The sequence below is a fragment of the Clytia hemisphaerica genome, unplaced genomic scaffold (assembly GCF_902728285.1).
Source record: "Clytia hemisphaerica strain Z4C2 unplaced genomic scaffold, Clytia hemisphaerica genome assembly, whole genome shotgun sequence".
Taxonomy (NCBI): domain Eukaryota; kingdom Metazoa; phylum Cnidaria; class Hydrozoa; order Leptothecata; family Clytiidae; genus Clytia; species Clytia hemisphaerica.
The window spans coordinates 958,729-985,161 of NW_027103938.1; the positions used below are offsets into that span (position 1 = coordinate 958,729).

Here is a 26,433-nt window from a genome sequence, read left to right on the forward strand (position 1 = left end):
TTCACTTGTAACACATTCAGATGGGCTGCATAGGTCGTAAATTGATGCTGAATTCGGTTGTTTTCGTAGATTTTCCTGAATTTTCTCCGCCATCTTTACATCTTTTAACAACACATCCGTTCAGTTTCTGAAGATGAGAAATAGTTCTCGAAATATATCATGAGAAAAATACTTGTTGGTCACTTACATTTTACTAAAAGTTTTAAAGGCGTAGATCTTCTTCTGTGTTGACGGAAAAATTCCGCTAGAATACATTTTCAAAAATTGTTATCCAGTCCGATTTAAAAACAAACAGGGAAATGAAATTTTCACGCTGACAATGAATCATGTAAGAAATGCACACCATATAACGTAACTATCAGATAACTTGATAACTCGACCCATCTCAACTCTAAAGTTGTCCGAGTTGGACCAGCATACATACAAAAACAGGTATGGTCGAAGTTCACTAGAACTTTTGATAAAAGAACAATTTTTTGTCAGAAGTTCGCAGTGTCTTTTTTTAGCCTTCTAGGCCATTGACCCCAGGACAAACCCAGTTCTTATGAAATTCGTGAACTGTGTGTCAGAGAACTGGGCGTACGTCGTGAGTCTTAGGGGCTACCATAGTGATATTCATACGCCCGATGTGATACTCACGGGGTAGGCAGGGGCGCCGCCGACGGATACAGTGGTTGACTTTTTAAGCTTGATCTTCATACACGTTTTTTTATAAGAGCAAACTATAACATAAGTTGACTCTAAAACACTGAATTTTTTAGGAAATTTGACAAAAATACTCAAAAATGTTAACCCTACCACAGTCATTTTTTTCTAAATTTTTTAAAGAGAATCGCTAGTTCAAACTTTAAAGGCTTTATATATCCGGACCTAGAATGCGCTGCATGGACCTACCTCAGTGATAGAAAGGTGCCCAGTACGCAGTAGTAAAACTTCAAATTAATTCGCTAGATAGAGGACAGAATCCAATTTCGGAGGTTCTTGGATCACTCGTTGCGAGGAGGAGGGCGAATATATAGCCCGTGTCTAGTAACTTGGTACTTACTTTAAAGGGTTAAGAACATTTTTAGGTTTAAAACTCAAAAAGTTAAGATTAAGAACATCCATTGGCTTCAAAAACTTTGGATGTTCTTATTAAAAAAATGTATAGGACCACCCTTGCCCGTAAACCTAGAAATATTTCGGTTGGACCCGCCAATCCCCGAAAACGAGGGCTGGCTCGGGTAAGTTATGGCATGTCTCAAAAACTGAAAATTACCATAATTTTTAGATCGCATTAGTCGACAGAAAATGACCAAACAAATGACTGAACGTGAAGGGTACTATGATGTAGTTTAAAACTCAAAAAGTTAAGATTAAGAACATCCATTGGCTTCAAAAACTTTGGATGTTCTTATTAAAAAAATGTATAGGACCACCCTTGCCCGTAAACCTAGAAATATTTCGGTTGGACCCGCCAATCCCCGAAAACGAGGGCTGGCTCGGGTAAGTTATGGCATGTCTCAAAAACTGAAAATTACCATAATTTTTAGATCGCATTAGTCGACAGAAAATGACCAAACAAATGACTGAACGTGAAGGGTACTATGATGTAGTTTCTAACCTGATGTGTAACCTAATTGTTTTTTCGCTGATTTTCGCGAAAAACCGCAAAAAATGATTATTACGTAATAATCGATGACGTCATCAAAACTAAAAATTGAATTTCTCAAGAATGGTTTATCTAATTGTCTTCAAACTTTTACCAAAGATGTATCTTACTAAAGTCGATTATTTGAAAAAAAATCTTTTCGAAATTTTGATGACGTCAGCAGAAATTAGTAAAAAACGAAAAATCCTATTTTCTACTGACGTCATCAAAATTTCGAAAACTTTTTTTTTGAATATATATATATATAATATGAATATTCAGGGAGTGATAAGTACAGTTAAACTACAAAAAATCCATCAAAAGAGACCAAAAACAACCATAACAAACAGCACACATTTTTTGAAAATTACATCAGCCATGTTGTTTGTAACTTTTGCCGACATACTCATGACCTGGTAACTAACGACAGTGATTTGACGGTCTTTTTGAGGCGCCAGATCTCAAAAAAACAATTTTTGAGCGTTCAGCACGGCCCCGAAAATGAGGGCTAAACTTATGTCGGCACATCAATGGATGACTACTATTTCTCTCCGATGGTATATTGGCCCGCCCCTTTAGAGCTTTAGCGTGGGCGGCCGCCAATACGCCATCGGAATATCAGATAAATTCGGAATATCAGAGGATAGTTTTATCTGATATTCCGATGGCGGTTTGGCGGCCGCCCACGCTAAAGCTCTGAAGGAGCGGGCCAAACTAACTAAATTTTCCCGACCTTCAGAGCTTTAGCGTGTCGGAAAAAATTTCCACATCTGGTTACTAGATAAAGGATAGTTTCGCTGCGCATGCTATTGCTGGAAAAATGTTAAGTTTTAGGTAAAAAATCATATGACTTTGTTTTGTTTTGAGTTTTTTTTTTCGGAGACGTACAGTCGGGTCTAGTCTAAGTCGGGTCTAACCAACGCTTCATCGGATGAATAAACTGAGCTATACAACTGCACCCGACTGAGTACAGTCATTCTGTCAGAAACATTATCAAAAGATCAATCGAACAGGTATTTGTTTATTTTATCGATTTTTCCTGTTTGTTTTGGGTACATCAAGGGTATAACTATATATTCATGCACATATAAAGTATAATCCTTGAATTTTTGTATGGCTTGGGCGTTTATGTCCATACCACCATTTATTAATGTATTATTATCATCATTCTCATTGAGAAATGAATACCGTGAAGTCGGGGAACCCAGTCTGGAAAGGAGGGAAATGTTACGCTGGAGCTGGGCCAACTTAACTACGACCCTCGACATGGCCTGAGAATAGACCTTTTTTCAAAGAGGCCACCCTGTTGAATAATTATGTAGTCCAGCAGAAAAACAATGATAAAACCATGCATAATTATTACAATACAAATGCATACATACTATCTTTGTTTTTATGGCTGGACTACATAATTATTCAACAGGACGTCCTCTTTGAAAAAAGGTCTATTCTCGGGCCATGTTCGGGCCGAGAGACCCTATCAATTCTTTCGGCCCGAACATGACCCGAGTCATTCGGGCCATGTTCGGGCCATGTTCAGAAGATTCCATATTTAAATTGATTCAGCATGTCCAGTCAAACAAAATACTACAAAATAAGATTTGTCTGTTTTGTTTATATCGCTCAAAAAAACTTTACAAGCTTCCCGTGGACACGCTTCAGTTTAAAACCAGGACCAGTTTACTAGCAAATATTTCCACCCTAAGTATATTTATAAATGTTTTCATACCAAATAAGACATTTAATATTTATATGAATTTACAACATTCATATATTTAATATAATTAAGAGAAGTTTTTCTCAAAGAAAATGTTAAAAAAATTCAGTCCTGAAATTACACGCCTGTTTAAATCATGTTTTCAAAAATTGGCCCGAGTGTGACCCGTGCGTGTTGAGGGTTGTACTTAACTGGGAAAAGTTGAAGGCAGCAGATCTCAAACCTTAAATCTACGCCTGAGATATCCGGCGCACAAGCCACAATTCTTCTTCATAAAGACGAAAGACATATCTGGACTTATTTCGTACTTTCCAGTCTCTTGTTGGTAGTTTTTCTGACTTCCTGGATCTATGTGATCTATGTTTTCTAACTGACTGATTGACTTTTACCGAAAGATTGCCACCAGGGTGGGATTCGAACCCACCAAATACTTAAAGTTCCATCGTTTGGAAATTTATGAGGAAGAAGGAAATTTTTAGAAGATGCTTTATTCGATATGAGGATCCCCATTTCCGTAAAATCGCGATTCCCCATGGTTGCGAAATGGTGGCTATGGGTGGTAATTCCTTTGTTCTTTTGCTATTTTCTATTGTTCTATGTGACGTAAAGACACTTCACAAATCGATGTACTTGCAGTAACTGTCAATGCCTTATCCACTGTGCCATGGATTCATGCTTGGAGAGTGTTTCTGACGGCTATTTATATTGTATATACAAACTACAGACCAGACTATACGGAAGAGAAAATCACAAAAGAGTACTTTTTTTCTAGCTCCAACCCTAACCATAACTGATAATACCCAATTCCTATTTGGTGTAACTTTTTTATTCAATTGAGCATAACTTTTATCTAATCTAATGAACCAAATTTTATAAATCACCCATCAAAATTTAAATTTATCTCTCTTCAATGAAAAAGAATTGATTATTTTTGAATTTTTAGACCTTGAGAAAATTCACTTTAAAGAGAGAAAAGGATTTTGTGACGCACCCAGTAGTAGTTAATTTTGATATAATACATCTTTAAAATGTATAGCAATGTATACAATCTTTAAAAGAAAGATATTATTAGTAATTATGAAAACTTTTAATTGGAGCTGTTAGTCGAATTTTGAATAAATCCTGATGTTAATTGTGATCAGAGGAATGTAAAGAGATGGAAAAACAGCTTTTCTGATTACTCAAAGTTCAACGATCACTTCTATTGAAAATTGTATTGTAAAAACGTTGATTAGGTCAGTAAATGAAAGTCCAGAAAAGACTGCTCGCCATACAAATTGGACGGTTTCTACATGATTTGACGATAAAAATGAAAATTTGTTTTTCCTTTTTTGCCGATTACTAGTTCAATTTTTAAGAATAAGGAGCAATATTTTTACCAATGTATAGCAAAGGAAATTCTTAACTCAATGATATTAAATTGGTTTTTGTAAAACTGTCAGAAGTTGAGTAAAATCAAGATGAAGTTATAATTTTCTCGATCTCTAGCTTTCCATATTATGGTGCTGTCATGATGCGGTTATATCAGTAGAATCGCTAGGAAATTCTGAGCAAGAAGATATTGGTACCTTTTCGTATAGGAGAGGTGTACCCAAAATATAACTATAAGCCTTAAAAGTTTGCGCATAATCAGGCTTGAAACAAAAGAATTTTGTCGCAACACGCTAATTATGCAGATTTTTTATAGCGACAACAAAAGAAACCTATTTACTCGACATAAACTCCCTTACTGGCAAGAGACCTGGTATATGACGAGCTGTTTTTCCATCTCTTTACATTCCTCTGTTGTGATGTACTATCATTCAACGTGGAAATCTTTGGTTAAGGGTTTGATCTGTTTAAACTGGAAAATCGGATTTTACCTGAATACAATATTTTGAAAATAATTACTCCTGTCGTGTGTCAATTTCTAAATAGTTATCTGATTTGTCAAAAGTTTTGAAAATAAGGAATAAAGAAAACCAGGCTTATTTGAGGGTGTAATTATCTTGTGGCGTAATTGTTAGAGCTTCCAGTAATAGGAAAGATAATATTTTTTCTGGCCTTTTAAGGATGTTAATGACAAATTTTTTCCTTATATAATAGCTCAAGCATCTTATCGACTGGCAACTTGAAATTCTTGTGCAAAAATCTAGATCCCACCCCGAATCTTTGAATTAAAAATATTTTTTACTTTTCAAGCAAAGATCTTCCCAATGAGAATAATCTAGTGTTCTAGTCTTAAATTGATATGTTTCAAAAATGAAAAGTAATATAAACTTTAAATTATGGTAAGCAACCCGCCATTTCCTTTATTGTGGTTTTGGCTTTCAACTAATAAAGGCTTCAATTTCTGAAATTAAATTTGAAATTTATTACTGGCATTCTTGTAATTTGGTCTTATGCTGGCTGTGTCTTATAATTCTGTCACCGAAGAGATTATAGTAGACATTTGATGTGAATTGCTACACCACAATCTTGAATATCATGCAAGAATATGAAAGGCGAATCTGCTTGACCTCTTAATTCCTCAGAAAGTATGCAAATCCTTTTTTTTTTTCACACACAAACCAAAATCTAAAATTACTTTTCTTTTCTAAGACGTAAGTCTAGAAATTCCTTCATTCTTTTTTACGACTTTTCAACTTTTGATTTAACTTATTTCTACTAATTTCTCCACTACAGAAATATCGGAAAAATAATTAACACCTCCGTTTGTTTTCGTTGAAGTTTGTGGATTGGAAGCTTTCATTTATTCTTTTAAATTGAATAAGCAATTTAAAATAAATTAAAGTATTAGATAGAAATGATGAAAACCAATATTATACTTCTCTTACCGATTCCTTTTCTAGTTTTATCAATTAAAACAAATAACTTTAATTAGAAGAAGCAAATGGTGCGGGAGAAAGGAGACCGAGAGAAAGAACCTCTTCTGCAGAGAGAGATTCGAGATGATTTTCATGGTAGCACAACAGCATCATTATCGTCTGCGGACTATGATACTTACATCAAGCCATACATTCAAACGGAAACTGCAGTGTATTGGTATGTAATATTTTCCAAAGTTTTCATGAAAAAATGTGTATTTCTTTTTAGTAGAATCTGTTAGACATTAACAACTCCAGTTGGTTATACTTAATTATATTACTCGGCTTATTGAATGCAAGGGAGCATATTTTAGAGCATTTCTTTTTCAACGATTTTGTTTAGAATTTTTCAATTTTTGACCTTTATTTGAAAAAGGTTGTGCGAGTTTTTATATTGAAGGTAATTAAGAATTACTTTACAAAAGTTTTATAATAATGGTACATATATCAATAAATGGTAATCTTTTTAATCAATAATACTAAATTTACTTGGTACTAAAGCAGTTTTCATAATTGTTATCATCAACTTTTAGGTATCGTTGGTATATCTTAGCATTGTTTACATGTATTGCAATGATGTCAAACATTGGTTGGAACACTTGGGGTCCTATTGAAACATCTGCAAGAGCAACGTATGGGTGGAGTAAGAGTACAATATCATTGCTAGCCAACTGGGGAGCTTTCACTTTCGTTATCGCTGTTTTTCCATCTTCGTACATTCTTGATCGATATGGTGAGTTTTTACACCCGTCTCCTTTCAATGTATTTTTCATTTACATTAAGCAATAAACTTCTTAAAAGTTCTTTTCGAAATGGTCTCAAGAAAGATTACTTTTGATGAAAGCTTCTGAAAAGATTTGTAGTTTTGATCACGTTTTGTCAAATTTTTATTTCTTGTCACTTTAGAGATCACTTTCTCAAGCGCTTGGTGAAGCCAATGAAGAAGTACGAAATAAATTTTTGTTTTAGGTCTAAGGGTGTCAACTTTGATAGCTATTACCTGTTTATGTTTTGGTACCGGAGTTCGTTGTATCACACCTGATCCGAAATATGCAACACCTTTGATCCATTGCGGTCAAATCATGATCGGATTTGCAGGACCTGTCGCGCAAGCAGCTGCCACCGCTCTCTCTAGTGTCTGGTTTCCTTCAAACCAACGCACCACAGCAACTGCAGTGGCTTCACTTGCAAGTTATTGTGGTACTGCATTGAGCTTCTTGACTGGACCATCCGTTGTGGAAGATTTTGGTGATTATCCCATCAGCGAGGCTCATTCTAAATACAAAGCACTTGTTGATAAGATATCAAAAGACATAATGCATTATTTGTACGTACAAGCCGGTGTTTGTGGTGTTCTGTTCATACTCGTCGTATTCACATTCCCAAAGAAACCACCAAAACCTCCAAGCGCAACTGCTACTTTGGAAAGAATGAATTTCAAAGAAGGGCTAAAGAAACTGTTTTTTAACCCTCAGTTTCAATTGATTGCATTTGCGTACGGATTGACGACTGGCGTTTACAGCGCATGGTGCTCCGATCTTGCAATCAATCTTAAAAGTTTCAACATCAACGACAAAACAGCTGGCTTCTTGGGATTCTGGGCTGTGATTGCTGGTTCAATCTCGGGAATTTCCCTGTCCTTGTGAGTGAAGATTAATAAGTACTGTTTTCTATAAGACAATACATCCTCCTTAAAGCAAACAATGAAATTTTCTGTCAAGAAATTTTGGCTCATCTTATTTCCAGTAATTTCATTTCATAAACTCGGTTAAGTAAGATTGGTAGATAATAAACTTTCTTTCAAATTTAATTATTTTAGGATGGCGGACAAACTTGGTGCATTGAAGTTGTTGATCATTCTTCTGTTTGTTGTGGCGACTGGTGGTTTCGCTGTCTTCAGTCTCATTTGCGTCAATATCGTTCCTACTTCCATGGCTTTGTTCTATCTGACATCCGTTGTCGGTGGTCTTTGTTTAAATGGTTCTATCCCCTTATTTTTCGAACTAGCTGTCGAATCGAGTTACCCTGTCGCAGAAGGTATAAACACTGGAGCTATGACCTTTTCGAACAATATTTATTGCTTGATTTTCTTATCTTTGCCATTAATACCTAACCTGGGGACAGCATGGATGAATTGGTTTCTTGTAGGTAGCTGTGTGGTTTGTGTACCCACTATGTTGATGTTTAAAGAACGGTACCGAAGGCTTGAATTGGATATGGTTGAGGGAAATACAACTAATAAAAATGAGAGTACGAATAGTTTACCATCTCCTACAAATTACAATACTTAAATTTATTCATTTTGCCAATTAACGAATATACTTAATGTGGATGGATTTTTGAATAACTTTCTAAATTATTTTGCATTTGAAGTTTTATACTTACTTTAAAATTAATGTTTTAATGTTTTAACTGTTTTTAGTTTTAGCTTCTACTCTTTCGTTATTTTTTTCTTTCGTGAAGTTCGATGGAATTTTGATGAATATGGGAGTTTATCAACGCAAAATACATGCTTTTGTTTAACAATTTAAGCACGTTTTCAATTTAAATTTCAAGAAAAGAATCATTTAAATATATTGCCAGCCCCGACAATTATCGAAATTGAGTTAAATCCATGGAGGGGTGGACCAATCGACTTGACATAGTCCACCCCTCTATTATTATTCGCGTATTCGAAGACAAAAGAAGTAGTACTTAACAAGTAGTCAGTTTTGCCCTTTTATCTCATTATACAATATATCTAGTTTTAGTTTGTAAAAGTTAATATAATAATATTGAAGTATTTTTATAAATAGGCACAGTTTAGATTGATAATTTTCTATAATTGAATGATAAATATAACAACAATTTTAGAGTCACGTGGACAGGGGAAACATTTCTACAAAACGACATCTTAACGGTTGAGAAAAATCACAAAAATCAATCGAGAATGTTTTCTAAGATCTCCTCTATAGTCCATCCCTTTTATGTGTTAGATACAGATAATCGAGTCGAATTTGTAGCAGTGTTGTTTCGTTGCATTAAACATTTTCTCTTGTTTTCCATTAAATTCTATTTACATTGGTTTTGTTTAAAATAAGTAGAGTAAAAAAATTCCATCCGTTATTTTTTTCAAAACTTAAAGGAGAAAACTTAATAGTTAGGTAATACTTTGCTTTTAGGAAAACTTTCCTAAGAAATATTTCTTTTTTCCCCGAGTAAGTTTCCTACTTTTCCTCAACCATAGTCATCCGTTTGTCCTTTCTTTTTTTCGAGTAGATTATTCTTCTACTTTTAATTCTTACTTCTTCCTGTTTTTTTTTTTCATTGTAAAAAAATATTATTTGCACCCCTCTTCCGGACCCCGACCTATCAGGATATTCTGAATTGCCGCAATAAATGATACTTCTTCTATATCAATGTCTGTGAGTAATAAAGTCTTTCGCCCGTAATTTCATCATGATTTTTATCATATTGAAGCGTTGGATCCGTCTCTTCATCACTGACATCACTAGAATGTTGGTCATCAGCAAATTCTTCACTCTCACCCATTGCTACTTCTCTTAACTCCACATCATCATTTGGAAACTCGCTTCGACTTTGTCGTTTAATTATACGTTCTCTTCGCACCAAATGTTTCTTGGCAACTTTAGCCCAACATCTCAATACAACAAAGGCAGCTATCTCAATCAGAAAAAGTAAAGAGAACCCACAAAATAGACCAATGTTTCCCCCTAAACCTCCAAGGAAATCTCCCCAGCTATACAACACTTCTTCCTGCTCTAGGTTGTAGACGTAAGGGCTCTCGAATTTCATGCTCAACTTAAAGTTCGTTTTGTTGATGTCTTCTTTGAAGTGATAACTTGATCCATAAATATCAAAGGAAGTTTCCTTGCATGGAAGCTCACAATCTGTCACCTTTCGCTCTTGGTAATAACTTTGATCTAAACATCGATGAATTTCGAGAATACTTTTTTCAGGGTCATGGTATTCATCAACCAAGTCAAAGGGTAAAAAGTCTTTGCAAAAGTCATAAGTATCTCCACATTTTTTCAAAGCAATTATGCACCTCTTTGAAGCCATGCAATGTTCTAAAGAGTATTCTCCAGGGAAGATATTCACTGGACTGTCTTCCACACATTTTGATGTGTATGGGGCAGGCAATCTCTCAATGATTGTTTTCTTGAAGCTTAATTGGAAATGTTGAAATGTGGAAGTTGTGAGATAGTTGTGTTGTAGAGGGAGGTAAACACTCTTTGGACTTACGTAGATTCGAATGTCATCTTTCTGATGGTCAAAGACTTCTTTTTTCGTATTCAGAATGGAAATATCAATATCGAACCGGTTCTCGTCATTAAAAAATGTTCCATCATAATTCCAAATCAAACAATTCTCGAAACTGGTTTCCACTTTGAAATACGTATCAATCAGATCAGAGAAGCTTTCACAAATACCACGTTGCTGGCATGAGATCTTAAAGTCACCAATTGTAATATGATTCTTTTCTACAGTTGATCGCAATGTTTCATTCCTTTCTGTCGAATCATACTCATCTGGGCATGGTTCTTGCATATTACTATCTTGACCAGGGTTGCTAACGATGGCTAGATTGCAATATTTTTTTTTGCGAGGTGGCTTTAAACATATGGTGACAGTTGGAAAGTGGTTACTATCAGTGATTATAGTCTGCTTGTCCACTCTCACGTCCTTTTTGATATATTTGGTGATAAGTTCACTACTCATGTAAACTCCTATTGATATGGCAACAACTAATACGCAAAACCAAAAGGCTCGTTCAACAGGGTTTCCAGTAAAGACTCGAGTTAATCCGATGATTGAGAAGTTCTCTGAATAAGTGTAAGCTTTGTTCTTTATTCGAGTGATGTCTTTACGGCTTGCACCAACTGGAAGCATACTGCCTGGAATAAAAGATTAAATAGTTGTGAAATGTACCGAATTTGCAACTGAAATATTGAATTGCTACTGAAGGTTTAGTCTTTAGTCAAAATATTTATTAGAATTAGAATGAATGAAAGAAATAATGTATTTCTGAATAATGAGAATGATCTAACCTCTCTCAAACTGTGATAAATGGTCACGCCCGTTAGCTCGATTGTTTTGATCATCTAGAGTGACATTATAGTGATTTTCCTTGCGTCGGCTACCAAGTAAATTGCCTCCTATACTTCGGATCGACATCTGCGTATCATAAATCGTACGACTCAGTATAAACTTTATTCTTCTCAGTAAAATATGACCATCTATATTCCAACTCCTCTATCTCCTTTACTCAAGTGGTATGATAAATATGATTCATTCCAATTAGTTCATTTTCCTCATTCATACAGACATGCAATTATTCCTGTTAATCAACTCAACAATTTGATTGCCTTTTGCCATTATAGCTATTGTCAGATTGGTTATTAATTAGTTTATTTACCTTTTAGTATAAGAATTTTTTGTATGCATGTCAATATCTATTTCATCTCAAATATTTCGATTTAGGACTATGTCGTTAATACTGTTTTCTGACTGATGTTAAAAACTAAAAAAAAAAAATTTTAACGCAATTTCTTCATTGCATTGCATTTGTTAACGTTTGTTTATTGTATTGTGCTTAAAAAAAAGTTAATTGGTATATTCTCATCATAACTAATTTATGTTTCGAGAAATCATCTAATCGATCAGAGATTTGGGAAAAGAGGATGAATATTGCGCTATTCATAGAAATATAGGCTTGACAGCATTTTGTTCTATTGAAATACCTTTAAAGAAGCGTATTAAAATGTAGAATTCAAAACTGCCTATTAATAAAATTAACTTAGGCAAAAACATACAAAATGCTGACGAAATTTTGCAATAAATTGCTGACGCCAACAAAATTTCGAGAATTAGTTTTTCAAAATGATCCTGTTAATGATGTGCAAAATTGGTCAAAATTTCATGTTTATACCATCAGCCAAACTAGAGTTATTCAAAAAACAAGTTTTGCTGACGTCAGCATTTTTTGGTTTTTGCCTAATAACTTTTTTTGGGTGAAAAAATTAATTTCTTTAACAGGCAGTTTTGAATTCTACATTTTAATACGCTTCTTTAAAGGTACGAATCTCGGTACGAATGAATATGTCTAAGGCCCCCAATTTTCTGCGCCAAACTTATGGCTTTTTGGACATACCATAAGTTACACGAGGCGGCACGTCCCCGTCGGCCGTCAAAGTCAGTGCCCCTCCTCCTGGGGCTGGTGAGGGAAAGAAAAAAGAAGGAGTAAAGCAATGGCAATTCATGATATCAATGACAAAATATCATAATTTTTTCTTATAAGAACTTTTTGAACTTTACACAGCAAAGCGAAAAATGATAGCAATATAATACAATATAACACAAAGAATAAAACATAAACAAGATTATTAAAAAATCTTTATCTGATCGTTATGATAACAATAACAATAAAATTTGCTAAACTGGCTACAATTTCAGCATGTCTGCTTCCACTATCTTTTTCTCGAAAAATAAAGCATGTCACAGTAGATTTTCTTGTCATTGGAAACCCCAAAAGATCGTGATTTGCTTTTCAGTGGCCCCCGGGGGGGGGGGCACTCAAAGTAAATGACCTACCAGACGTTCGGCCCTTAAGGGTAGGTTTTCATAGTTCAGCTAGTGCACTGTAAGGGTAGGAAATTACAAAACTGCACTGAACTGCACTGTAATGTGATAAAAGTGATAAAAGGCCAATTTTTTGGTAAAATTGGCACAAAATTGGTCAATTTTGGAGGAAAAATTCCACATTTACTTGGAAAATTGCAAAAATTTTGAAAAGTGCATTGTAAGGGTATCATTTTTCATGGAAATTCACTGCACTGTAAGGGTCCGATTTTAGAAGCCAGATTTTGGGCCGAACGTATGGTCGTATTCAGATCGAGTGCCCCCCCCCCCCGGGTCAGTTGCTCATTAGTAGCAAACCCCTCCAAAGGAATGAATTTTTGCTTGAACTGTTATCATACTGCACATAACGCCATTTTTTTTTTCACTTCACCGAGCGACTTCAAATGGTGCCGAGTTCAATAGCCAACAATAAAGAAAACAAAGAGCGGCAGAACTGACTCCTATCCTCTTTTCTCAAATCTATGGATCGATACTTGATGAATAATCCCCCATTGCATTCCTCGATTCGTACTCTTTACCAAAGTGTATCTCACGTTTATCGCTTCGTAGTACAATAACGCGGGGATTTGTGACACCTTCGATTCTTTAGATATTAATGTGATTGAGACATGCACGATAAAATTCTTATAGTTCCTCTCCATAGCTTAAATCAATTTCAAAGAATGAACTAAGCTGCAGTGTTCACAGTAAGACTTTTACGTCAATTGAAAGATGCCAAAAGGCTTTTTCTTGAAGAAGTCAAATGCTGAAGAGTAATTAATTGGTGCATCTGGGTAAAAACCAGATCACTTAAATAAAACACGATCACATTCCAAAACCACCAACATCCTCCGAATCTTTTGTATTTTAATCGCCTGAAATAGTAAAAAAGATGGTTAACATAAGTCCGAGAAGTTTCCTGGTCATAAAGAAACTCTTACCACAATTGAAGATCACCGAAATCTTTTTGACTTGAGTGTCTCATTGACTAAAATAACAAACACGAAATTCCTCCCTATTATCTTACCCAGTGCCCTTCTTGTTCAAACTTCAAGGTATTATTTAAGTCTCTGTGACATGGGTACTTTATTGCAAGAGAGATACCACTTGAGTTTCTATATTTGTACAAATTGTACGTGAAAAAGCCACCTATCGTTGTCTAATTTTGTGTACATGTAAGTCTAGTTAGCTTCATTTTAACAACAAAACATTTTTTACACGCTTCATAGATACTCAAATATGAACAAAATCTTTGCTCCTCATATCCATGGCTTATCAACCATGGTGGTCTGGTGGAGAAGAGCTAGTCATTCCACGCCGTTAATAGTCATTTTTGCTTTTTCCCCTTCTGGAAGTCTTCTTTTATGTCTGTGGTTTATAAAGTCGTCTTTGAAGACAATTCTGACGGGATTATCCAGGTTCTACGGACTTGTACGAACCAGGAGGGAAGCGTCTTCCTGGGTTTATGTAGCACTGGATGTAGAAACTTCACCTTACACGCTAATGCTTTGAAGCAATCGGGAAATGTTCAACATCTGAAAGGTTTAGATTACGGTATTTCGTTAGATCACCTCCAGGAATATTGTTTTCGTTGATTTTCGGGTTCAACCGAATTACAGCCTTTTGCCTTCGCACATGGGCAGATGAGCCCAACTAGGATGTAGCACAACGAAAGCTGACTATCAATACTCTCCGATGTGAAAAAGGCCCGCTCCTTCAAAGCTTTAGTGCGGGCGGCCGCCAATCCGCTATCGGAATATCGAAATCCTAAGTCTATTGTGGTAAGTTCAAGCCGCTTTCTGCTTTCAGAAAGAATGTTGATATCAGCAATACCAAGCAAGCTTTTGAAGAAAGTAAGCGCTGGCTCGTACTAAAAAATAACAAGTTGTTTACGTCACTAATTTTCCCATGAAACTCAATCGACAAAATCAACAACAGATCTTTTCAAAAAATTCTCGCTACTTTACAGTCATTGGATTTTCTAATAAAATTCAAAGGTTTCTGGGAGAGGTGCCCCCATTTGAACTTAATTAAGTAAATGAAAAAAAATCTAGAGGAGTCAGTCAAAAGAGTGCTCCAAATTCAACCTTATATTTCAATGTTCAACCAACCAAGCTGCACTAGTAAGTCCAGATATGGGAGGAACCACAAAACACGTGTTCGCGTTCACTTTCAATACATGCTGACACTTTTATATCTGACGTTTTTACCTGAGGTCTTAATATCGTAACCTCTTTTAAGTCCAAGCCCTCATTCGATTCTCTTCACAGACAAGCATCCTTCAAACGATATCCTGTAACGCCATCATGCATAAATTTATTCTCTTCTCACGAGGCCAAAATCGTCAAGACATTTTAGAATCTTCACCCGAACAGCGCATCACATTGAAATCTTAATAACTTTTTATTCTTATTTAAATGTACCTTATAGTAATTCTTCTTACTTTTCTTTTCACCGCGAACTTTCCTTTTTGCCGCGAACTTCTTTCTTTTTGACATAACATTTTTTGCCGTGGCAGCTGTGGGCCGCCGTACAATCTTTCTGAGCATAGTATGGAAAAAGAAAAAAAAAATCAGAGAAAATCGAAAAATATTCCCAAAATACAGATTAAATCAAATACACTTTTTTGACTGTGGCCGCCAATTGCCACGCGGGCATTCTTTTGTCCACTTTATCCCACTAAAACCGTCCCAGTCCTTTTTTCGCACCTATAGACAATAGAAAGATGTGTCAAAAATGGATTGCGGATCAAGTTTCAAGTTTAGGATGCCAATGAAAAGATAGACATTCAAAGAAAAAAAAGCTTCTGACAAATTTAAACGTATTTCAAATTTCAAAGAAAAGATTAAAAAAGGACCTTTTTATGTTTGTGTTTCCTGCCACCGTTGTCTTTCCAGAAAAACTGTCATAGAATTTGAAGAGGAAAAGTAGAACATAAGGTATATAAAAACATCTAAAGGATTTGAAAATTTTGAATGTTCTTATAAAAGAACGTGTACAGAAAAAAAGAAGATCTATTCATCTAAAAATCACCAGCCTTGGTGGACTATATTTTATATTCGCTCCGAAAAGGCAACATTTTGTGCACAATGAAGGAGGAGTAAGTGATATCTTGGAAATTCGAGATAAAGCAGAAGAAAGAAGGCTGTCGGATAAGAGCTATCAATTAGAGGTACTTAGCTTGTAAAAGAAAAACTTGTTGGTCTGCAAAGAAAGAAAATTCGTTGGTTAAAAAAAGTGGTTAGCATCAAAAGAAAGCGCTTCCGTAAACTCCGACAACACTTACTAAGTTGCGTAAAACAACAAGCTATTTTCTAAGCCTCAAGCACGGGGGTTATAAAAAGGTAGTTGTCGTTTCACCCTTGAGGCATTCACACCTTTCAAGACATCACGGCACACACGAAGGAATGTTGACCTGTCTTTACATGTAGACAAAAATATAAAGTCACAAAGAGAACGCTAAAATAACAAAGCTTGATTTTACATGCTCAGAAACCTTGACTTTCTTTTGCTGAAGATAAAAAAGTTCTTGTGAAATTTAAAACAATTTACAGTTGAACGCTGTGCAATAATGGAGATAACCGTGTTTATGGTTTATTTCGTCGCCGTGAAGCTCGTCTATGGTAAGTGCATACGGCAACACATTTACCTTGTGAATCAGCCGATCGTTTCGTTTTAAACTATCATCAATGATGTTCCATTTTCATCTTTTCTAGGTTCGTCATACATTTGTACAGATAAAGATTGCATTGAGCAAAACTTCGCTTGCAAAAATGAATGTACTCTGAAATGGATCACTCGAATCTTACCAACGCAAGCTTCCAAGCCACCTGGATGGATAGGAATCGATTGTAATGCGTGTAGAGGATATCTTCGTTCAAAAAACGCAATGATCAAACATCACTGCAAGTATGGATGCCAGGCTAACGGTTTGAAGCCACCTTTCTTCACCAAAGTCACAACACGTACTCCGACACCTGCTCCTACCAGGAAAACCTCTAAACAGACAATCACTAAACAATCGCAAAACACAAAGACAATAGACAAATCTCAAACTACAGTCGCAACAAGCACATCACCACAAGGCCCGTCCTCTTCTTCGCTCCTCACTATGTTCAAACGAGAAACTATCAAAAACTCAAAAGTAGATCATATATCATTTCTTTGGGTTTTATGTGGCATTCTTGCTGCTTGTGTGATCTTGATTGGTTCAGTAGTCTTGTTCACCACTATTTGGAAACGTTTGAATGTAGGAATGAACAATAAAATTGGAATTAGTGACGTCATTATTCATAAACCATCTAATCAGAAGAAGGCAACTGTCTACGTCATCACGTAATATGATTAAAACTTTTCACTTGTGTTCACGGAAATATTCTAAAATTCATAATGATGGTCAAAACTATTTATAAATATATTTATTTTAAAACGCAGGCGGATTTTTGTAAATTATAATGACAAAGGAATAAGATAACATTCTTAACAACAATCTAGTCAAATTCTCATTTCACCATTCATTCTCTATTTTTCATTCATTTTTCTACTGTATTTGAGCAAGAGAACTTTCCACGGCAAAAAGAGATGAAAAAAAATATCTTAATTTCTTCAGGGCCCATACAGTGGTGTACGGAAAATTTGGCCGTCCCGAGACAAAATTGATCCTCCTCCTTTATTTTGAGTATTAAGAGAAAGAGAGGGAGTCTTTGAAACGACCCTGCTAGGGATTGGAAGCACGACTTTACGCACCGTTTCTGCATATGATAGGTCGCTCATCAAGGTTATTTTTTGAAAATCGAGACCCCCCCCTCAAGAAAAAAACAACTGAAATCTTCATCCAGTTGACTTGAAAGTTTGCAAATGTGTACCAAATATGAATTGGTATTGAAAATTTTGAAATCATTGATGGCGTTAGCATTATTTAAAAATACCGAAAATAGAATCCTCCTCTAATTTTTTCCACTTTCGATTGTCAACTCAAAAATTGGAAACTCCACCTGACAAATATTTCTGGGGCGCAGGGTCAATTTCATTCCACCTGTCGGTATCGTGTATTTTACAGATCTGCCCTTATTGCCGAAACAGCCTTAATATAATGTTTGGATATCTATGGGTAAGTATTGTGTTATTTCCGAAACTCTGTAGATTAGCAAGCGCCTGTCTTTCCTTGGGCATAGAAACGCCTTTATAAAAAGTTCTTATGAAAAAACATAAATTGCCGTGGGTGAGTGGTTTGTAAAACCAGCTTGAATGCTAAAGCATTAGCCGCAGCTAAATACAACGGCGTGGTTTACTATTCTAGAAATTCTGGAGTAAAAAAGGTCGATTTCCACAATACTGAAATATCGTGCGATATGTGGGGGCCCCAACAGCTAAAAGGTTGCAAAGAAAATGAAACATTTCTCCCCCACAGGTATGCTGAAAAATATTGATGAAGTTTAATCTTCATCAACTTATCGAGATTTTTAGCACTTGTACATGAATAACACATCACAGCAAAGGATTTCGAGTCGGACGAATCCCGGGATGCTCTTTGAGACAAAATGTTTTATTTGAGCAACTTGAGATTTGACTTCCGATGAAGTGACCACACTACCACACGCAATCGTGCAACATAAACTTTACTTTTGGTAAAAACCTATATTTAGCGTAAGTGTTTTATATTAAGAAAGTTGCATAATGTCTTTTGTTTATTGTTTGTCTGAAAAAATATTCTAAATAGATCGAAATTTTAGGATGGAATATATCCTTGTTCAGCACATCAATGGGATTTCATTATATATAACATATGGATTGATAAATACTTGACATAAAATAGCCTGAATATCTAAGCTGTAAAAAGTTTTATTTGGATATTTCTGCTGTTCATTAGAAGTACATTGGGCCCTGCCCTGAGGTGAAAACAGAAAAGAAAAAAAACTTCAAAATTACAGTCAATGGAGACTTTGATCAATTTCTGATGAAATCTCAAAATTTCAGTTTTCTATCCGATCACAAACTTAAGTTAAAGGATCGTCCAAAGTTGAAATAAAATCATTTTCAAAAATCATGATAAGTGAAAAAACATATTTTTGAACATTCTGATTTGAATCTATCCAAAAATAAGGGAAAATCTAATCTCATATAAGAAAAAACAATCATAAATATTATTAGGATTTTTAAAATATGCATATAATACCCCGCAAATACTTGTATGCTTGAAATCTACATATATATTTTGTTGAGTTGATACTTACGGGTTAAGCAGTTCAAATTTAAATTTCTTCAATTTCTAAAAGGATAGGTTTTTAGATGTCTCCACTGCACTGTAAGGGTCGTAAAAAGAACACTGTAACAGTTTAAAATATTGAAATTGAAATATCGAATTTCTACAGATATTTAATCAAAATTGGAAAAATTATTTTGACATTGTGAAACCAAATCTTTGTCTAATATATGGGTATTCCTACAAGGTAGGGTACCCCAATAGGGATGCTATAAATTTCGATTCTCTATTGTTCTTCTTTTATTCCTGGACACTAACCGGGTGTCCTTATGAAACATTTTTTGTGAGAAAACTGCCGAAAAAAAAAAATTAAAATCAACCCTTGAAAAAAGATATTCGGCAAGCTAAAACTGCTAGCGAAAGTAAAAACGTTGCTGGGAAAGTCTTCAGACACGCACGGCTATTACTTATATAGATTAAAAATGTACACTTGGTTTAACCCTATATGGTCGTGGCCAGAGGTAGGGGTTCTAGGTTTCCGAAGCCACGGAACTGAATTTCGAAAAATTCTTTTGACGATTTTACGATCCTTTAATAAACAAACTTTCCTCAAAAACCTGTAGTTTGTTTACCTACGAAATCACGAGAATTTTGCTATTTTAAGGTTTTTGTACCCCTTTGAGAGACTTTCGAGAGTGTAAAAAAGGGACACTCCCAGGCAAAAAAAAGTAAAGCCACTTATTTCCCATACAGAACACGCCTAGAACGCGCCGCAATCATGACGACGGATTGTATCAAGCGGTTCCTTTGATTTTGAGGACTGCATTTTTTGAAATCTAGCGATCTAGCGATAAATTTTACTTTCAATCCGGCGTTTGTGTGAAAACCACGCGCATGCTTTCTGGATGGGAAATAAGTGGCCTCATTTCCCGTCCAGGAGTCTCGAGTCTAGCCATTCGGGCTTGGAAGTCGATGCTGATGACTCGCACATATTTCGACAAGCACTCCGCCTAAGTGTCCCCAGAAGTCACAGCTTCCTTATCTAGAATGAAAATGAAAAGGAGCCTTCAAGCCCAAAATATCATGAATAAAGGTATGTAAAAGCTGTTTCAACATGTCTTTTTCACATGTCTATTTCACAGATGAATTTGCTAATATCGCGATTGAGAAAAATTTGAGTGAAAAGGGAACTAAAACGGGCTCTTTCAGCAAATGTGGGTGGAGGATATAGTGTCCGGGGGTAGTAAAAAATCTACAAAATTTGCCTTGCTCTGTTTGGGGGTAATTATGCTCTGTTTGAGGTTAATTTTGATTGTCCATGGGCTTAAAAAATGCTTGTCTGGGGGAGGGTTAGACCAAGTGTCCGGAGGGTGTCTGGGGAGTGGTATATTTCCAAAAAATGTTATATCCTCCACCCCCCTACATATTCAATTTTTTTTCTGGAAAAGCCAAATCCTGAAACGAAGAAAAGAAATAAGAAACTTTTGAAAAAAGGAATCTAAAATTGAATTCTCTCAGGTAATGGTTTTAATAGTTCTGCGGATATTTGAGAAAAAAAATATTCGCAAATAAAAATTTGATGAGTTTGATACAGGATAGCATCCTGATCGAAGTATTTTTGTCAACTTGTAACAGAAAAATAAACTTGGAATATAAAAAATCCTTTAAAGAACACGAAAAAAATCCCACAATTGGTATTTGCAACAGAATTCAATGCTTCATTACCATTCAATTTCGATTAGGGGTGACAATACTGGGACAATACTTTAATGCTTCGAATCTTTTTGGGATTCCAGCTCAAAAATCCGTTGCTCTAATGTTAGATTGTCTTCTGCGAGAATTGCAATTTCCTTTCTCATTTCAGCATTATTTTCTTCCATAGCTCGAATGTAATCACAGGCTTTGTTAAGGGTAAAACAACGAGATGACTTTTCTTGGATCGACTCTAAAGAGGCTTCAGGAAGAGCATTTTTCAGTTCGTTTAAAGATGAGGTAATTAATTGACGACGTTGTCTCTCTAAAGCATTGTGGTAGGCTCTTTGTTTACTGTTTGGAATGTTCTTAAGAGACCTATGCGGTGGCTTGACTATCTGTTTGACCAGTTTGGAGGTTTTCGTAACAGTTTTAGATGACGTGCTTTTCATAGGTCTCGCCATAACAGGTTTCTGCAGGACTGTTGATGGAACGACTTCGATAGGAGTAGAAGGTAGCAAAAATTTCAGTTTGTTTACCCGGTTGTTTATCTGGTGGTGGTCTCGGAGAATGGCTGTGGAACCGTGGGTAGTTTGTGCACAATTGACGAATACTTGGACGAAATCTGACGGAGAAAGCTTCATCACATCTTGTTGCTCATTCGAACTTTTTGCTTCCATCTCTCTCAGAAGAAGCTGGTGCAGTAAGTGAATCAATACACTATCACACAACCATTCAATATGTCACATCAATCGGAAAATTTTTAACAAACGGAATTGCTAAAACATTTAATGATTATGCTAATTCCCAAGTTGATTATAATGTCGTCAAAAGAGTTGTTTTTCCAAAGTTACATTAACGAGGCTCAATACGATGTCTCATATGATTATCCTCTTCGCACAAGCGAGTTAAGTATAGTTTCATGGTTAACTACTTTTAAGGGCTCTGACCATAGGGTGCTTTTTCACTGAGACTGAGGTCGTGTTCACACTACAGACCTTCCTTAATAAAAATGTAGTTTGGAGAATCTTTTGTTGACTACAATACAGAACGTGCATTTAACAAAAAGTCGAAGACGTAGTATTGTAATTTTTAATCGATCTTCCTTAATTAAGAGTCGTAAGCTCTATTGTCTTAAGGGTAGGATAGAGGCTTCCCTTAAAACAAAAGATTTTATTAAGGAAGCATAAACAAAGAATGCGTGCAGTGAACAAAAAGCTTTACGATTTCAAAAACGAATGAACTGAGGAAAAAATTAGAAATAGTGCAAACGGTGTTATTGATGTGTAAGTTGAATGCAGTTCATGAGTAAAACCATTAGAACAAATATGTTTGCGGATTTCAAGTGATGTATGGATACCAATATCAACCAATCACAGGTGAAATCGAAACTCTCAATAAAAAATCAACCAATGAGAAGCCTTAAGCAAAATCAATTACCGTGTTATAATAGATCTCGTCCTCGTGAACCTACAAAGAACTGTAATAAACCAGTGTATTCATCCATCATAAATCTCTTTGTTTAACTTTGATAGATTTAATTAGGTAAACTTTCCAGTGTGAACGCGCCTAGTCTGAATCGCAGACCTCTACAAAACCACAGGTAGTATAGGTCTGCTTAATGATCTACCAACCGCTTTCCGGTTCGCAAAGGAAATCTTGGCGAGTAATTTGATTGACATTGATGTGCGCGCAAAAACGATCGTTTCGAACGTTTTCAATGGAATGTTTACATTTGAAATTCGAATCCCAGACCAGAAAAACAAAACAGAAAAAAGATAAAAAACAATCTGATGCGCGCATTATGCACAGTCTGTAGATTTATTTTTGACTTTTGCTTTTATAAGATATCTGGTCTGTAAATTTATCAAAACTTTTCCATCAGCTCTTCGGTCGAAGCTCAAAAAATACAAATATGAACACAAAAGTGAAAGAAAACAACCAGAAACACTCCAATCTCTTCAAAGAATTGAAGCTAAGTACCTGAAAAGATACAAAGGCCACACAGTATTAAAAAGTGAAATGCCAACGCTGAAGAAAAGTTCTTTGTTTGTTTTAACATTTAAAGGCCCTTGTTGAAGGAACAACAACACTTCCTTTTGTAGAATCATAAAGAAGTAATCTAATGTCAGAAATATTCAATATGACCCCTAAAATGTACTGTATATACATAACTAGAATACCTTGAAATAATCTGCAACATATCTGTAGAACTGTCAAAACAATTATCTGGAGCCAAAGTGATCAACAAATCCAGTGTGGTAAAAAATTATACACTCATGCAAGTCCAAATTAAAGCATCAAAATGTAGTTTTATGAAGCAAAATTTTGTTGGTGCACATAGTCTAGCATGCTAGACGACTTAACTCGGTAAAAAATAGGAAGTAGAAAACTTGACATGAGCATCAATATAGTCGTCTAGAATATTTTGTGCACAACAAACTTTTTATAAAAATTCTCTTTTTTCATGTTTTTGGATAACATTTTCAGGGGGTCTTGTTGGTTTGATTTGGTTTGTTTTTTTTTCTTTCACTTAGAAATTCTCATTGGCTGAAATTTTTATTTGTTTATATATTTTGGTGTATATGATTGTTTTCTCACCCCGCAGAAATCTGCGGGCCCTGCTGGAACTCCCGTAAGCTACGGAAACCACCTTAGCCCAGTCGTTTATTTTAACCATATCCCGACATAAAAATTTCCCGCTTTCAACAAAAACGTTATAAACGACTGGATTCCCAGTCTATGGTGCACACAGAAGATACATCAGGGCACTTAAATCCAATAAATCTAATTTCTCATCTTTTACGAAATCTCCACATTAAAAAAGAAAGGAGGAAGAAAAACAAGCAAACTTCCTTCCGCCTACTTTTTTTTCAAAATCCAAATATATTTTCCAATCTATGATTTGGTGCCTCACAGAAAATTTAAAAATTACGTAATGTTATATTTGTAGACACCCGCCAGCTAAAAATGTCTTTAGCCGTATATCGGCTAAAGGCGGCAAATCTCTGGACAAAGGAAATATAGCTTATTAAGCATCCTCTATAAGGAGCACGAATCCGTTAGTGGATGCCAGCAGCCTAGAACGCGCCCTGAGACTGTCTGGCGAAAATCGATTAGCTGAAACAAAGAAAATTGATAGGAAAACATTACTGACTCCCAAAACAGTTGTCAAAGCGTTTATGACCCTTTGAATTTAGAGTTAATTGCAGCATGGTTGACAAAATTTAATTGAAAATAATTATAAACAGTTCTCCAACGGTGGAGGCAGTTCTTTCATTTTATGCAAAAACAAAACCATTTCACTGCTGATAAATGTGTTGATGCTCTGAATGCTATTTTATTGCAAACAATGGCTGCGTTTAGACCAGCCTGGCATTTGTAATTGCTTGTAGTATTCTTTTGAATTCTATTGTTCCGCGCAATTGTTCGGTTTGTCAAATGCCTAATGATGCCAGCGTGTTGGCATTTGAAATGCCATTTTGAGCAAAGGAATCCCCTTTTCTGGCATTTCAAATCAAACAAAGGAACCAAAACAAAGAGAAAAAATGACATTTTTGATTTTTTATAGTATTTGCACGTTTTTTATTCAGTTCTTCTATAGATTGTAAAATTTGCAAAATTTGCCATAGCCTAGCCCTACGGCAAAAAGTTTCAGTCTTAATGACTGCAGTTTTTGAGAAATTCCATGCTTTTCATTGTTTGATCTGTCAAAGTTGAACTTGAGGGAATCACCTTTTCAGTAATGACTTTAAAAAGACGATTCCTTAAATGCCATGACAGAAAATACAATGGAAAAGCTATTAAAATCGAATCTCTCATGAGCAAATGCCAAATTACAAATGCCAGTTGGTCTAAACGAAGCCAATCTCTATTCGGTGTATCTTTGGATTAATTGGTCATTAAGTCAAGAGAGCTCTACCCCTCTCTTGGAGAACAAAAGGTTTAATGACCAATTTTCGACGTTAAATCTGGAATGCTGATATGAAGCGATCAAAATCCGATGTTAAGTACGAATCTTCATTGTATATTTTTACAACCCTTAGAAATTTATGAAAAGGACCGTTGGTGAGAACCACTTATCTATCTAGCGTAGTGAAAAAGCACCCAACGCTATGAACTTTATAAAGACTTCTAATAAATATGTTGCATTACCCTCTTTTATAAAAAGTGCTAAGTTTTAATGGATAATTAACCTTTTTGTGTCGAAGTCTTCTGAAACTGTCCGCAAAGAATTTAACTGTTTTAAATTTTTCGGAAAAACTTTCTTAATTAATGCATCGAAAGTTATGGCTGTTTTTCTATGAAAAATTAGAATGAAAAATTGGTCAAAGAGCACTATTTTCAAGATTTTGAGACAAATAAGCTTTGAGAAAAAATCTAGTTTTAGTTCGGTAAAAGATACACCTACTGAAAAAAAAAATCTAAAATGTTTTTTCTTCGCCGAAAACAAGACCTAAAATAAAGTAAAAATAAAATAGTTGAAATACTCGTCTTCGCAAAAGTCTTCATTTTCTTCTTCATCAAATTGTTTCATTGCAATTCTTAAATTTTCAGACTCAAGGATAATTGGCCTAACAGAAAATGTATAACATGCCACAGTTTTGTGTGCTACATCAAGTAGAAATTTATATTTTGCACTGGCAAATATAAAAAATTCACCATGGTCAGAGCCCTTAAGTAAAAATCTTCTCTTTTCATTATATCAAAACACTGAAAATAAAGTACTCAATAGTATACATCATGATTTTCTTCAAGCTTTTGAAAATATTTTGATCTTTAACTAGAAATTATAAAATGTAGATAAAATGGAAATTACGTCAGGTAGGTCCCGTAAAACGACACAAGATCCACCACTTTCTTCTTAATATCATCAGCGGTTACCCTGAGTATCAGAAGTTAAGTTTTCAAAGAATATATTGACCTCTGAAAACCAATAATATAAATTTTATCGCGCATGTGTCAATCTAATCACTGTAGAAAAAATCAAAGATGAAGAGTCTAGCAGACTGTATCAGTATGCTGTTTACTATTTACGAATTCCCCAGAAACCTTCAAGTGTAATTGAAATGAGTTTATTTCGAAAGAAATCTTTTAATTATGGAAATGTCACTTTAATTAAATGGAAATAATAGACAGACTTTATGTTATGATTCTCTATCACTGACTCTTTTTACAAAGCATTGATGACTTTTTTAAGTTGTGTTTTCAACGACGGAAATAAAAATATCAACTTTGAACTTCATCCAAGATCTTGTATGGTCGTCATGGTTACTTTTTTCTGCGTTGATTGCGCGCTGAATAGAATCTGGATTGGTCGGCACAGCGTCGATATATGATTTCGACCTGTGCTTTTCACGGTACTGAAATGCAGAATTTCAACTGCGTGTATACTTTTGAATCACTTTTGTAACTCCAATAATTTTTTTTGACTTGAAAAAAAATAGTATACCAAAGAAATATAAAAATTGAAACATAAAACGATTGGTCAACTATTAACAGAAATACTAAATGCAGAAGACGTAAACGTTACGGTAAACTGACTGACTTTCTTCAGAAAACTCACAATTCGTCACTCCCTGAAATGCAGTGTTAATTGTTCTGTTCGACCACTTGAAAAGAAACTAAACAACAAACTTGATCTATTCATCAAAGTGAGAGACAAAATCAATGGCATAACGAAAAATCCTAATGCTATCGTTACAAACCTCTCCTCGATTATCCT

The 26,433-nt window shown here is 35.2% G+C and overlaps 3 protein-coding genes across 3 annotated transcripts; 2 read left to right on the forward strand and 1 right to left on the reverse strand.

Annotated features, from left to right (window-relative positions):
- Window positions 1-2,558: 2,558 nt before the first annotated feature.
- On the forward strand, window positions 2,559-8,580 carry LOC136809885 (solute carrier family 49 member 4-like). Its single transcript, XM_067066446.1, has 5 exons — window positions 2,559-2,643; window positions 6,179-6,371; window positions 6,727-6,926; window positions 7,163-7,835; window positions 8,013-8,580. Exons 2-5 carry the CDS (start codon window positions 6,220-6,222, stop codon window positions 8,482-8,484), a joined length of 1,497 nt encoding a protein of 498 aa, XP_066922547.1. The 5' UTR covers window positions 2,559-2,643; window positions 6,179-6,219; the 3' UTR covers window positions 8,485-8,580.
- A 552-nt stretch (window positions 8,581-9,132) lies between these two features.
- On the reverse strand, window positions 9,133-11,473 carry LOC136809886 (degenerin deg-1-like). Its single transcript, XM_067066447.1, has 2 exons — window positions 11,245-11,473; window positions 9,133-11,091 (listed from the first exon to the last, which is right to left on the reverse strand). Exons 1-2 carry the CDS (start codon window positions 11,369-11,371, stop codon window positions 9,584-9,586), a joined length of 1,635 nt encoding a protein of 544 aa, XP_066922548.1. The 5' UTR covers window positions 11,372-11,473; the 3' UTR covers window positions 9,133-9,583.
- Window positions 11,474-16,192: 4,719 nt separating this feature from the next.
- On the forward strand, window positions 16,193-17,221 carry LOC136809931 (uncharacterized). Its single transcript, XM_067066498.1, has 2 exons — window positions 16,193-16,437; window positions 16,531-17,221. Exons 1-2 carry the CDS (start codon window positions 16,386-16,388, stop codon window positions 17,151-17,153), a joined length of 675 nt encoding a protein of 224 aa, XP_066922599.1. The 5' UTR covers window positions 16,193-16,385; the 3' UTR covers window positions 17,154-17,221.
- Window positions 17,222-26,433: the final 9,212 nt, after the last annotated feature.

What these genes read in the sequence shown, in the direction of transcription:
- LOC136809885 (XM_067066446.1), top strand. Translation starts at nt 6,220, where the DNA reads ATGGTGCGGGAGAAAGGAGACCGAGAGAAAGAACCTCTTCTGCAGAGA. An exon ending in ACGGAAACTGCAGTGTATTG is followed by an intron (nt 6,372 to 6,726) that starts GTATGTAATATT and finishes ATCAACTTTTAG; the next exon opens with GTATCGTTGGTATATCTTAG. An exon ending in TCGGGAATTTCCCTGTCCTT is followed by an intron (nt 7,836 to 8,012) that starts GTGAGTGAAGAT and finishes TAATTATTTTAG; the next exon opens with GATGGCGGACAAACTTGGTG.
- LOC136809886 (XM_067066447.1), bottom strand. Translation starts at nt 11,371, where the DNA reads ATGTCGATCCGAAGTATAGGAGGCAATTTACTTGGTAGCCGACGCAAG. An exon ending in TTTATCACAGTTTGAGAGAG is followed by an intron (nt 11,092 to 11,244) that starts GTTAGATCATTC and finishes CTTTTATTCCAG; the next exon opens with GCAGTATGCTTCCAGTTGGT.
- LOC136809931 (XM_067066498.1), top strand. Translation starts at nt 16,386, where the DNA reads ATGGAGATAACCGTGTTTATGGTTTATTTCGTCGCCGTGAAGCTCGTC. An exon ending in CGCCGTGAAGCTCGTCTATG is followed by an intron (nt 16,438 to 16,530) that starts GTAAGTGCATAC and finishes CATCTTTTCTAG; the next exon opens with GTTCGTCATACATTTGTACA.